This window comes from Arachis ipaensis, chromosome B06, assembly GCF_000816755.2.
Source record: "Arachis ipaensis cultivar K30076 chromosome B06, Araip1.1, whole genome shotgun sequence".
Lineage (NCBI taxonomy): Eukaryota > Viridiplantae > Streptophyta > Magnoliopsida > Fabales > Fabaceae > Arachis > Arachis ipaensis.
In genome coordinates, this window is record NC_029790.2 from 135,396,838 (window position 1) to 135,409,270 (window position 12,433).

Sequence of the window (12,433 nt, forward strand, 5' to 3'; positions counted from 1 at the left end):
TGAAATAAATTCTATTTTTATTTGAAAAAATTTATTACATCACTAGAATTAAAAAAATGTAAACTTTGAATTTTTTTATTTATAGAAAGAGAGTTAAACACATCTAATACATATAATTAATTAATTACACATTATTACGTAATTTTGTTAATATAGTTGCATAAATAAAATACTTTATATTGATTTATTATTTCAAAATAAAAGTTGCAAAGAACACAAAGATTAGAGAGTGTGGAGAAGGCGAATGGGAAGATCGTCAGATATGGACGCCGAGATGACGGAGGTGGCGCCGTCTGCGGCGGAGGCACCGCCGCTAGGGGCGGTTCCGTCGAGCTCCGGCGAAAGTGACTCCGTACGCGACTTACTCACATTGGCTCGCCAATTCATCAATCAAGGAAAACCTTCCCAAGCTCTCCAAGCTGTAATCTTTTTTCATTTCTCTCTTTCAATTTTATTTTATTCTTCCAATTCTATTAAATCAACTATGTTTATCTTCATTCCAATCGTTAATTTGCATAAAGTTTTCTTTTTTGTTATTACTTCACTGGAATCGTAGCTTTTTCTTTTCTTTGTACAATTTTGGTCACTTGTGAAGTTTTGTTTATTTGTTTATTTTAATTTTTTTTTTATATATGCGAGGTTTGAATTAATTCAATACTGTTTTGTGCAATGGTATATAGAGCATGCTTACCTTGCTGAGTAAACTAGCCAAATCAGTTGTGTATGTTGGATAAATCAAATTATATATGAACATTGTTTTGGGATGATTACCATAACTAGTTTAGAATTTACCAAATGAGTAACTTTTTATTTGTTGGTTTTGTTTATTGATTACATCTGCATGGTGGATTTCAAAATATGATTCTGGGGTTGGTGACTTTTTTATGATCAAACTCCCTTAAAATGCTTTGAAGACTTAGTGGGGAATTTTGCTTAACTCATTGCAAATGTTTAGTACACTGTTCTTACTTTCTACATGAACAATCTAGCTACTTGTTTTTGGAAAGCAGCATAATTTTAGCATACATTCGGAATGTTTAGAATTTAGAACACCCCTGTTTTGGAGTTTTTAAATGATGGAATGGAAATGGAAGACTATCATTTAAAATTCTCCATTATTGGATTTCTATGTACATTTTACGAGTGATGATAGAGCATCCGAAAAATCTTCCGACTAGGTGAAGTATACGGTAAATCGAAACTATGTTTTGATAACCTTAAAAAGCAATCCATTATAACTTTTCATTCATTTAGTGATTAGGAGAATGCTTATGGTGATGAGATAGGAGGATAAATCATTTCACACTTTTAAAGTCCTCCTAATTTTAGGATTTCAAATATACGAACAAAGGAAGCACAACCTAGGCATGCTGTGTGTAAACATGACTTCATACTTTTCTGGAAGAAAAATCAATAAGCCTTGGCATCAGTAAAATGAATATTTCTTTTCATGTTTTTGGTTTTTATTCAACAAATGGCTCTTGGTTGGAGGTTTTTGTATCCAACTCTGCGTACATGATACGTTGTAGGAGATCATAGCCTGAATTTTCACCAACGCATCGTGGCAGCAGGCAGGAGAGAATTTTATTTTTTTTATTCTAATGTTTCGAGAACCCTGACAATCAAGTGATTTCAGTATTATCAGTTACTCCACAGAGTCGATGATCTTTTTTCTTCTCTGATAAATGAGGAGATAATATATTTCAATGTGATATGTGTGAAACTTAATCATGTTTATAGACAGATACTAAAATTTTTGGCCATTCTTTTGGTGGCTGATGTGTTTTTTTTTTTTAAACGGAAACAGGTAATTGTAGCAATGAAATCCAAAGGTGGGGATGAAGCTGTATTTCAGTCCTTGCATCGTGCTCGTGAGGTGTATAGAAGTAGACTTCAAGACAATGCTGCTGTTGACCAGCTAGCTTCTTTGTTTGCTGAGTGCGCCATTGCCGAAGCTCAGCCTGTAATAATTGAACCATCTGCAACTAACACCCTCGTCCCTTCAATTGCCAGCCCGTCAATTTCTTCTGATGCTCATGGGACGTCCATACTGGCTGAAACCGGCAGGATGCAAGTAGTATTGGATGCGGTTTCAGACGGAAGCAGCTTCATCTGTTTGAAGTGTGGGGGCCTTGTTAGTAATCATCGTAAAGACGAGCACTATGCATACTGGTGCTCTTAACCCCAATGCTTTGTGTAGAGCGAACCGAAATCATGAGCCGAAATCATGCTTGTTGATGCTTTTCTATGCATTTTCAAGATCAAGTTTTCTAATATCTTGGAAGTGAAGCTTTGAATGCCTTATACTTGGTCTTTGAAACATTCATGTCAATGTTATAGTAAAGTTTACATTAGCAAACTTTTTTCTCTTTGAAGAATTTAATGCTGTAAAACCATAGTGGTTCAGTAGTTCAGTAGTTGAGTCACCAATACAGAAAATTTTCTGAGTATAAGACTTGGTGTGATTGATGTCCATTTGGACTCTAAATGCTACATTTGAGCCACAAGAGTACATTGTTCTCTCCTATGTTTACTCTTTTTTGCGGATTTTTTGTATGTAATGATGATGAGTTGTAAGATAATGGAGATAAATGATTTAGCTCTTGTCATTTTGTCATAATTCTTTCTTCTTTAGGGGTTTCCATTATTATGCTCCTTTTTCGGGCATGCTTTCAGTACCATTAATCTTGCTTTATTAAATTGGGTTGACACAATGGTAGAACCATGATTCTTTGTTGTATTGAATTACAACTATGATTATTATTTTTTTTGGGTTCTTTTTGCAACATGGCAATGGATACCGTGGGAACAATTAAACAGCAAAATACAACTAGTAAATTGTTGCTTGGGAAATGTTGTGATTATTTTATCTTGTACATTGAGTTGGTGCATATTTGTTCACTATAAATTGGAGTGAAACTTATTTTATGTGGATTTTAAGACCCATACTAATAGTAAAAAAATATGTATCAACTTAGCGTATGAGACACAAATAAGTATAAACATTACATATTCTCTCTCTTTTTTCTTTTTTTGACATCTTGCTTGCTTTTTTTTTTTTTACCGAAGATATGGAGACTCGAAGAGACTATGCCATTTGAGCTATTGCTTGCTTAAATACAAAATGAAAGTGAAAATGTACCCCAACACCAAGTTGATTGACTGGTAGCCAAACCCAATTTCTTTTCAGTGGTCTTATATTAGAAATGATTTAAAATAAAAGGAATGGTAAGATAGAAACAATAACAAGTCCAAATAGAGAAGATGTGGACTAAAATTAAAATCCCTTTCAATATAGTAACTAATGTTCTTTACACACAAAAAACCTTATAGACAAGAAAAATAATACACAGAAGAATTTTCCCTCTGTTGGTACATGACAAAGCAATGTTACAGTACTTATATCAACAAAAATCAATGTGACCCAAACATGACGAGACCACAAAAACTTACAGTAAGGTATTAAAAAAGACCCTTAATAATACATATTTCCACTAGAAAAAAGAATATTTCCTTTTTTGTTCCCCTCTAGTATTGATATGGACAGACTCAGACTATTCTCCAATGCTTATAAAGCAAACAACTATCTCCTATGCTTCAATTATTAGGGTAGCTGTTTGGCAACATTGCAGCACACCTCACACAATGCTCCAAATGCATCAACTATGGAAACTTTCCAGTATTGCACAGTATTAACAAAGACTGATAGCGGTATATATAATGTCAGCAACCATTTATACTACACTGCAGCAAGAAACAAGATTGTCAGATCAGATCAATGCATCTTATAAAAGAAATTGTTTGGATAACAGTAACTGAGTAATAATTAGATGAGAAGATATTAGAGAATATAATTTCTGAAGCATTTCTGAAGTATAATGTGTACTTTTAGAGAATAAAATGCACATTGTAACCTTTGATGAAAAACAAAGGGCATCATCTTAAAGTAAACCCTGCACCTTAGAGGAGACACTCATTTTGAAAGCTTGTGTAGCAGCAGAAGTGATTGCTTGAAGTAAGAATAATATACATTATAAATAGTCATTACCCGCACCTAGTTTTATGTTCTTTCCAATGCCTTGTGTCCAGAATTATTCATGTAGAAAAAAACAAATGAATACTGAGCCACACCAAACGGCTGATCAAAGAGAGGATCACTTCCTATGTTGCAAGGCACGGGGACGTGGCTTGGCTCTCATGATCGTCTCATCACTATGTCGTATCAATTCGGAAAGTCTCCATGGCTTCTGCCACTTCCACTTAAATTGTAGTAGCCACTGATGATGGCTTCTTTTCCACCTCCATAGCTTGCCAGATGCTTGTCCTGCCATTGCCAATTTTTTCATTGGCAACTGCCCGATGGGTACCATCTGCATCGAAAGAAAATCTCACATACTTGGTCTTATAAAAATATGTTTGCCAGTTTCACATGAATGCAGAACAAATTACCCTTTTACTCTCATCTATAAATGCTGCTGATTGCCTCACTTGGCCATTAACAATGCCTGGTGTATATTTTCGCTGTTTCTGAGCTTGCACGGAATCTGGAGACAATGGTCCCGTATCTTCATCAGCATTATGCTTCAATGAATTTGGAGAGTTTCCCTGTTATATCAAGTGATGATAAATTAACAACTAAAATTACAGTGATGACAATAGTATTATGGCCTGTGCCTTAAACGGTTTGAATTATTTGCTTCAAGTTTGGTTTACAGTTTACTTGGTATGCTAGTACGAACAGTTTATGTTTGAAAAAGAAAACCATTAATATGTATGATAAGTATTTTGACATATTATGCCCAAGAAACCGAGGTGGTATGCCATGGTTAATTTCTTCTAAATATGTGAGTTAATTTTTGCTGAGAGCTTTACAGTTATGTATTTTATTTTCAAAATCTTCGTTGATTTTTCCTTGAATAATAGGCAGACAAGATCTTACAGAAGGTGGTGCTGCCAATGTTGTTGCAACGGCATGCTCCCTCACCTTTAGCTCCTTCTCAACTTCCTTCCTCTTGATCTCACTTTGCCGTAATAGACCAACAAGTTCTTTGATTTGATCTTTCATTTCCTTGATCTCAATGTCCTTCTCCCATAGTTGGCACCTGCAGTCATCGTCTCGTACATTAAATTTAAATAATAGTACAAGCGAGCCAATATAAGCCACTCAACAAAATACAAATGCTGTATACTCATTTAACGAGATTTAAATTATTGCAATCAATTATCATAATGTCAAGCCATTTGTTAAAGGAAACTTTTAAAACCTAAAAGGCACCTTCCCTCTCTGTATGTAGTTATTGCATTGAAAATAATGATAGAATTATCAAGATATAGAAGCCAGACTTATACGTGTAAAGGACACCAAATCATGTCAATGGCCCTTTGTAGTTCTATTTCTATGAGCTCATTTCATCCTTTAAAGAAAAGTAGAAAATATGATACATTATTGTTCTAAAATTTACAAGAATTACCAAACTTCCTGGTTCCAATAAGTGAGTTTCTTTGTTGAATTGGGTCAGATTTGCAAATTTGAAATAGATCAAGAGAAAGATAGAAAGTGATTAAGGATTAAAAAGTGCACCTAGCATCTGCAACAGAATTAAACATATATTGAAGCAGATTCTTGGCTTCTCCCATTGAGCGTAACTGGTTCCAGCGTCCACGACTAGTGAAAGCCCGTTCTCGTTCTTCTGCCTCAGAAAGTTGAGAAGCCATTGCCACAAGTGAATTAGATGATATGCTCAGCATGCTCTCAAGTGAAGCTATTCTGGCCATTCTTGCATTTGGTGGCATGGACAACACTCTGAGAAATATGGCAAGTGTTAAAAAGCCATTGAGCAGAGAGAGCTATCCTTTTAGATTCCATGTGTTTATTATTTGAAAGAGAGAATTTTTTCAAGATGTAAAGAGGTAAAAAACTAACAAATATAATTATTGTATTTATTTAAAAACAAGGAATACCTAGCAAATCCATTCTTCCCTCTTGGAGGACTGAGACCTTTTGCAGCAAACTCATTTACTTGCTTCAGCAAGGATAACTCTTCTGCAAGGGCAGCTCGCCTGAGGATTACATTCAAATTAAGAATCAGAAAAAGAATCAATGACATTATGACAACAATACAAATCAATTAGTACGAAAAGTAATTAGTGAACATAAGTTACATACACTTCGCTTTGCTTCTCATACTCAAAACGAACTTCATGCTCTTTTACCATGACTTCTAGCTCGTGATCAAGCCACCGTTGTAAGGACTTCTCATTACTCTGTAAATGATGAAAACATACTTATTTAAGATTTAAGCTAGCATGGATAGTAAGCAAATCCAAGAGAGTGAGAAAGTATGCTACCTGCCCATTCGTTCCATTTCCATTCATTGTAACTGGAGGATGAAAGAGAATAAGAATATTAATAAAATGAAAGAGAAGATCCATCTACTTAAACTCCCATGTTATTCACTAAAAGACAGTTTCCTATACTTAAGCCATTTTAAAAGAAAATCCTTTTTCAACTGATCTATTAAAGTTAAGCCTGATTGTTTCATGCCTCAAACCAGATGACATGCCAGTTAATAAATACGAGCATCGTCTGTCTCAGTAGCCTACAAAGTTAACGTTCTTGTTGGCCACAACAAATCATACCTGAAGTATCTCGGCTGGAAGATTTGCGAGCTTCCAACAATTCCTTTAATCGCTTGGTTGCCATTGCAGCTTCTTCAGTCTTTCTTTGAAGAACCTAAGGAAACATTTAGTTATTAGATTTAGTAACTTCTTATGATAAGTATCAGTCAAGAATCAAGATAACCACAAATATCATCAAGAAAATAGGTGTTTCTATAACCATCTTATTTATTCAATTTATATTGGTCAAAGAAGAATTTATTCTATTCTAAGAATTATGCATATTGCATAGCAAAATGAAAAGCAGATGGGAGCACAACATGTTGAATATCACAGCACAAAAAGTGTTCTATTTGTGTATATTTGACATATTTTGGAGGAAGTCATAGTTTACTTTGGCACACACGTCAATGTCAATCACCCAAGAATACCTAGAAATTTGGATAATGAAGGTATAACATGTATTCAATCTTGATTAATATTTTGCACATAGCCATACGCCTAAACCCTGGTGCTTCAATTTACAATGCACCGTTGCTTTAATTGACAGAATTAACTACATGCAACAAAATGTATATATATATGACTTGCCCAGATTATTTACCACTAAATTGAAACATATCATCATATAGATTTCATTCTTTAAGAAATATTTTTCCTATATTTTTAAGTACAGGCGTTGCATATAAAAGGTGAAACAGTAAATGCACATAAAGCCACCACCACCACCACAAAATCTTCAATCTTAATATATTTATCTCTAGTGTAAACTAAAATGTCCAAGTTAAAAATTATATAAAAACTATCATCTAACAACTAGGAACCCTCACCAGTTTTTGGCGCTGATTTAATGCTTGCAGCTTGTGCCTTTCAAACTCGTTTTTCCTTCCCTCCTTCCTTAACTGTCTCACAAAACATATAACCAATAAAGGCCATAGAGAATAATGCAGTGCAGGCAGGTAAATCATGTTGGAAAGTGTTAGATTGATCATGATCAGCTATCATACTAGCACAAGACACAAGTCCAGCTAAACATGGCCATCTCTGTATACTAATTCTACCTATTGAATATGAGTTGTTTGAAAGCTTTGTAGAAGCAGATAGTTTGTACCCTAAATTAAGTATTAACTCGTGCTTACTCACGCTTTCCTTTTTTCTTTTTTTTTTTTTTGAAGAAAAAAATAGCAAACTTTTATCACCTTAAGTTAGTTGAAAGTATTGTGAACAAATTAAACAAAATCATGAAAAAATGAGGAAGCTTGACATACTTGCAGAAGTTCTTTCTCTCTAGAAGCTTTCCATTGCCGAAACTGTTCTGATTCTTGTTTCATCCTTTGTTGCAATTGAACCTGCAACATTATTCAGGTTACAGCAGACAAAAGTACATGATCTCAATTATGCATTTGCAAAGTACAGAAATCAACCTTTTGGGCCTTTATAGATTGTATTTCATCTTGCAGTCGCTTTGCTGCTTCGTCACTTTTTTGCTTTTGTTTCAGAAGCTGGACCTGGCTCTCTTGTTTCTTCTTCAAATCCAGGATCTGAATTCATATATTTTGAAAGATTCTACCACTGTCAAATTGTTGTAACCAAAATCATACAACTGTAAAACAAATTCAAATGAAAAACTGGACTCCTCACCTGAGACTCAAGGGCTTTCAGCTTTTGTGCATGGATATCCTCTGATTTATGTGTTTGTCCATCAGAATTAGCAGCAAGATTTTCAACCTCAGCCAAAAGTCGATCCCTCTCTCGCTGCATTTACAAATCAGATGCATACATGAATATGAATTTTCTGCATGAGTAAAATTAACTTTGCACATAACTTCTATCAAACCTGCACAGCTCTCTTTTCATCCTCCAGCTCCATTATCTTCCTTCCAAAGTGTTGCTTGAGAGTTTCAGCATCAGATATCCCAAAAAGCTTCATCTCAGACTGTACAGACATCAATCCCATTAAGTAAGGTAATAAAATAAGAGAGAGAAAGAATATGGTAGTCTCTTCTTGAAGGCAGAGATTAAACATTATGCTCTGTAATTATTCGATGATGAAGTTGGGAAAAGACCAGTCAGCTACTGCTTTTATTATTTTAATTTGATTTTGGCAGCTTGTTAATGAAGAAATCCTTGGAATGAAAAATCTAACTATTTGAAATCAGAAGATAAGGGATCAAATCCAAGAAGTGAAGCAGTAGAATATCATTTTCTAAGCTAAAAGCAGAAAACACCATCAACCATCAAAAACAAAATTTCTGACTGTAGGGTTATCAAATCATAGAACACAAGTTACACAATGGTTCTATTGATTTGAATGCTATCCTCTAATGCATAATATGTCATAGATATGGGTTTAATTATATGTAAGTATAACAACCTCTTTCTGCTCCAAGCGTTTATTCAATTCATGTAACTCTCTGTCCATACTGTTTTGCAGTAATGTATGCTCCCACTCTTTTGCTACTTCTTCAATTTCCCTTGAATCACCTGTAAAACTGGCACTGTTAACCAAGGATCATGGCATTCTAATCGAATATTTAATATTAGCCTTATCAAACAACTTACTCAATTCAGGCCAAAGACAAGTCTTACCTGTTGTTTCACTCATTGGATAATCAGGGGCTGTGATAGGTAAGCCCCTCTTAAGCCCATCAGTCTTCACGTTGCATGTGCTGTCATCCTGGAAAGGAAATTTAATACTTAAATGCATAGCCTCACAGAATGGCTGTTGTAATGGAAACTAATCCATATAGTGGAATGCAAATACCAAGATATGTCTAGGTATTAAATTGTTAAAAAGTTGTTAAGTCAAACAAGAATAAAAAGTTGTTAAGTCAAACAAGAATATCAACTATGGAATCAGAGGCATACATAAGCATCTTTTTCACAGTGATCTATAACACTAACAGGGCTTCGAGTACGGTATTCATGAAGTTCACGGCAGAGATCCTCATTTGCTGCTTCAAGCCAAGCAATCCTTTCCTTCAGGACCTAAATAAACAGTTATAAAATGATTATATATTAATTACAAAAACATAAACCATATCAACACGTGTACTTTGCGTAAATCAAATTATTTAGTAGTGTCTATGAAAGAGGTCCAGCTACGATGAAGGCTGGGATACTTTCTGTCTAACAAAAAAGGTAAGCATTGATTGATGCCCATCTGTTTACCATAAGTCATTTCATTAATGTTATCACTGACCTATTATAGGAAATATATTAAACGTAATGCAGAATTTAACACATTTCCAAAGATTCAAGCTACCAGAAACCAAACTACCTGAACTTCCTCAGAAGAGCCACCCGAGCGAGCACAAAGTTCTGCTTGCAAATACTCTAATTGTTGTCGCATTTTTAGCATCTCACTGGACATGGGATCTCTGTTCACCTAAGGAAGAATAAAAATATAAAATTAAATGTATGCAATATATATTGAAAACGAAGAATCGAAGAGATATGACATGGAACATAAATTTATGCAGATACTTACAACAGGCTTATTTTGGATATTGCGTGCACGATTTGCATACTTCAAAGTGTTGAGGGTTTCCTCAGCATTAATATCTGCGGGACTTATGCAAGCTGGAAAAGAAACAGAAACATATTTTATTGCAGCGAATATATGTACATTGGAAACGAGCATGCAATACAACAATGTAATACTCATCATCAATCTTAGAAGAAAAAAAATTGTGAAGAAGAATAGTAACATGAGATCCATGAAGAAGCTTTTCATTTTTGGTTGAAGCTTATCTTGTGAAAGCCAATGATGGGAGATAAAAAAAATCGACTAGGATACAAGCAAGAATAACCGAGTTACCTATCATAACAGTCCTGCTGTTACCACCAAGTGAATCCTGCAAAATCATTTAGCTTTATCTATAAATACACAACTTCTAGAAAAGAAAATTTATGTTAAAGATCAAAGAAAGAAAATAATAACATTAGAGAATTTGGTTACTTCTATTTCTTATTTTTGTTGTCATTCATTCAAACACGGTGATATTTTCAAAGGGGAAAATACATCCTTTTTAAACTGACTTAATAGTAAGCATATTTCAACATCATTAGAGTATACTACGAGAAGGTACACTTAGAGATATAAACCTGCAAAAGCCTAGTAAGTTTACTGTCCCTATAAGGAACATGAGCTCCTTCTTTTCTCTTCTTTTCATCACCAAGCGCACTAATTACATTACCCAGTGCCAGAAGTCCTTTATTTATATGAACTCCTGTATGAAAGAGAAAATTAATAGGAATATATAATGATGAAAATATTATTTACTAGCACAAATTATTAAAGCCATCATCTAACCTTCCTTAAAACGCAAGCCATCAGATCCTGTTCGTTTAGCTCGTTCTGATCCAGCAAGATCCACTAAGTGTAACTTGGCACAAAGATACTCTTCATTCATGGTATCATTTGCGCCGATCTCGCTGGAACTATTGAGCTTCCGCATTTGCTCTAGTGTGATGGTGAAGATGGCATGTGAACGACTAGTTGGCCACATATTAATAGAAGAATAAGTAATAAACAAGAACTCAAGCATAAATTACAGCAGTTAATAATGATGCCAACAAGTAAATTCAGGAAGATTCACTGCGGGGAAAAAAGGTTATTTGTAGTATAAACATATTTCCTCCCATAAGAAATTGAAACTTTAAGTACAACACTGGCTTTAAAATTTAAAAGAAAATAACTCAAAGCTTAGTCTGGTTTTTAAGTCTGTAAATCATCAGTGATTTAGCAATAGCCAATAATTGAAATCCATTATACACCATATCTTCCTTAGTTCTTGTTTTAAAATTATCTATATTTCACATTAAACAGCTCATACTTTGATATCCAAAATTAGTTTATGAATCTAAAAGTGAAATAAAAATACCACATGAATAAGCACAGATTCATGCAGTCTGATAAGAAGGAAAATGCATTAGTTACCTGGATTGGTTGTTCATATTTGTGCTCCCGGTTGCTCTACTCAATGATCCTTGTTCTAGGCAAGCAGCCATTTCTTTCAGTGTTGTAACGCTGACTTCAGTAGATCCTGCCAGGGTAATGACACCATTTGATGTTTCACGAATTTGAATTGGTGGTTTCCCAGGAACGTTTACTTTCCCTGCATGTCCATTTGCAGTTTCTGGTTTGTTCAAAAACGATGGATCCAGCAAGTCTCTTACTTCTTCTTTAAGAATCTATTCACAGATAAAGGTTGTTAGATGTATAATCTTAATCAATTCACAAGTAATAATCTATTAGTTTCAGGCAATAAAGAAGAACTAAACTTTCAAAACCATGGCTATAAGCTATCGACACACCTCAATAAAGGAAACATGCAACTGAAATTCGCTTTGATGCTTTAAAATCTCGATTTTGTCAAACAAGACACTCATAACTTGGGGTATTATTCCTCCTTGGTAATCATCTTTAAAGCCAGTGCCCATGGTATATGTTTTCCCAGAACCTGTCTGCAATGGAGTAAAAATGTCATGTGCTAGAGAGAAGTATGTGCAGTGCGTGCAACTTCTGTCCCATTTAGCAGTTAACTATACCTGACCATAGGCAAGAACAGTTGCATTATATCCTTGGAACAAACCATCAACAAGGGAAGCAACACATTCACCGAACATAGCAGATGAAGGAGAACCAGTGCTCCCATAGACATGATCAAATGTAAAGGAATGGGAACCAATTTGCACCTGCATTCATTTGCAATTAGCATAAGACATAACCCCACTTTTCAGCTACTCAAGGCAACTAATACAGTCTGCAATTTTAGATGAAGGTGTCCAAAGACTTAAACTTCAAGTCCTA

The 12,433-nt window shown here is 34.7% G+C and overlaps 2 protein-coding genes across 3 annotated transcripts in view; one reads left to right on the top strand and one right to left on the bottom strand.

Moving 5' to 3' along the window:
• Positions 171-2,617, top strand: LOC107605643. Its single transcript, XM_016307591.2, has 2 exons — positions 171-421; positions 1,808-2,617. The coding sequence occupies exons 1-2, from the start codon at positions 245-247 to the stop codon at positions 2,180-2,182; spliced, it is 552 nt and encodes a 183-aa protein (XP_016163077.1). The 5' UTR covers positions 171-244; the 3' UTR covers positions 2,183-2,617.
• Positions 3,268-12,433, bottom strand: part of LOC107605644 (kinesin-like protein KIN-4A) — an 11,152-nt gene continuing 1,986 nt past the window's right edge. Inside the window, exons 2-26 of one of the 2 annotated variants that reach the window (XM_016307593.2) lie at positions 12,172-12,318; positions 11,938-12,087; positions 11,561-11,814; positions 10,934-11,115; positions 10,726-10,850; positions 10,439-10,475; positions 10,109-10,200; positions 9,899-10,006; positions 9,487-9,606; positions 9,208-9,295; positions 8,993-9,102; positions 8,456-8,554; positions 8,260-8,373; positions 8,043-8,159; positions 7,887-7,967; positions 7,449-7,520; positions 6,640-6,733; positions 6,349-6,380; positions 6,167-6,264; positions 5,962-6,060; positions 5,582-5,803; positions 4,985-5,102; positions 4,450-4,605; positions 4,055-4,370; positions 3,268-3,744 (exon numbers count right to left, since the gene is read on the bottom strand). In XM_016307593.2, coding sequence (XP_016163079.1) covers positions 4,155-4,370; positions 4,450-4,605; positions 4,985-5,102; positions 5,582-5,803; positions 5,962-6,060; positions 6,167-6,264; positions 6,349-6,380; positions 6,640-6,733; positions 7,449-7,520; positions 7,887-7,967; positions 8,043-8,159; positions 8,260-8,373; positions 8,456-8,554; positions 8,993-9,102; positions 9,208-9,295; positions 9,487-9,606; positions 9,899-10,006; positions 10,109-10,200; positions 10,439-10,475; positions 10,726-10,850; positions 10,934-11,115; positions 11,561-11,814; positions 11,938-12,087; positions 12,172-12,318 — 2,931 coding nt within the window. In that variant the 3' untranslated portion in view covers positions 3,268-3,744; positions 4,055-4,154. Of the gene's footprint in view, positions 3,745-4,054; positions 4,371-4,449; positions 4,606-4,939; positions 5,103-5,581; positions 5,804-5,961; positions 6,061-6,166; positions 6,265-6,348; positions 6,381-6,639; positions 6,734-7,448; positions 7,521-7,886; positions 7,968-8,042; positions 8,160-8,259; positions 8,374-8,455; positions 8,555-8,992; positions 9,103-9,207; positions 9,296-9,486; positions 9,607-9,898; positions 10,007-10,108; positions 10,201-10,438; positions 10,476-10,725; positions 10,851-10,933; positions 11,116-11,560; positions 11,815-11,937; positions 12,088-12,171; positions 12,319-12,433 lie in introns of both variants that reach the window. The other variant, XM_016307592.2, reaches the window with a different exon arrangement.

What these genes read in the sequence shown, in the direction of transcription:
- LOC107605643 (XM_016307591.2), top strand. Translation starts at nt 245, where the DNA reads ATGGGAAGATCGTCAGATATGGACGCCGAGATGACGGAGGTGGCGCCG. An exon ending in CTTCCCAAGCTCTCCAAGCT is followed by an intron (nt 422 to 1,807) that starts GTAATCTTTTTT and finishes AAACGGAAACAG; the next exon opens with GTAATTGTAGCAATGAAATC.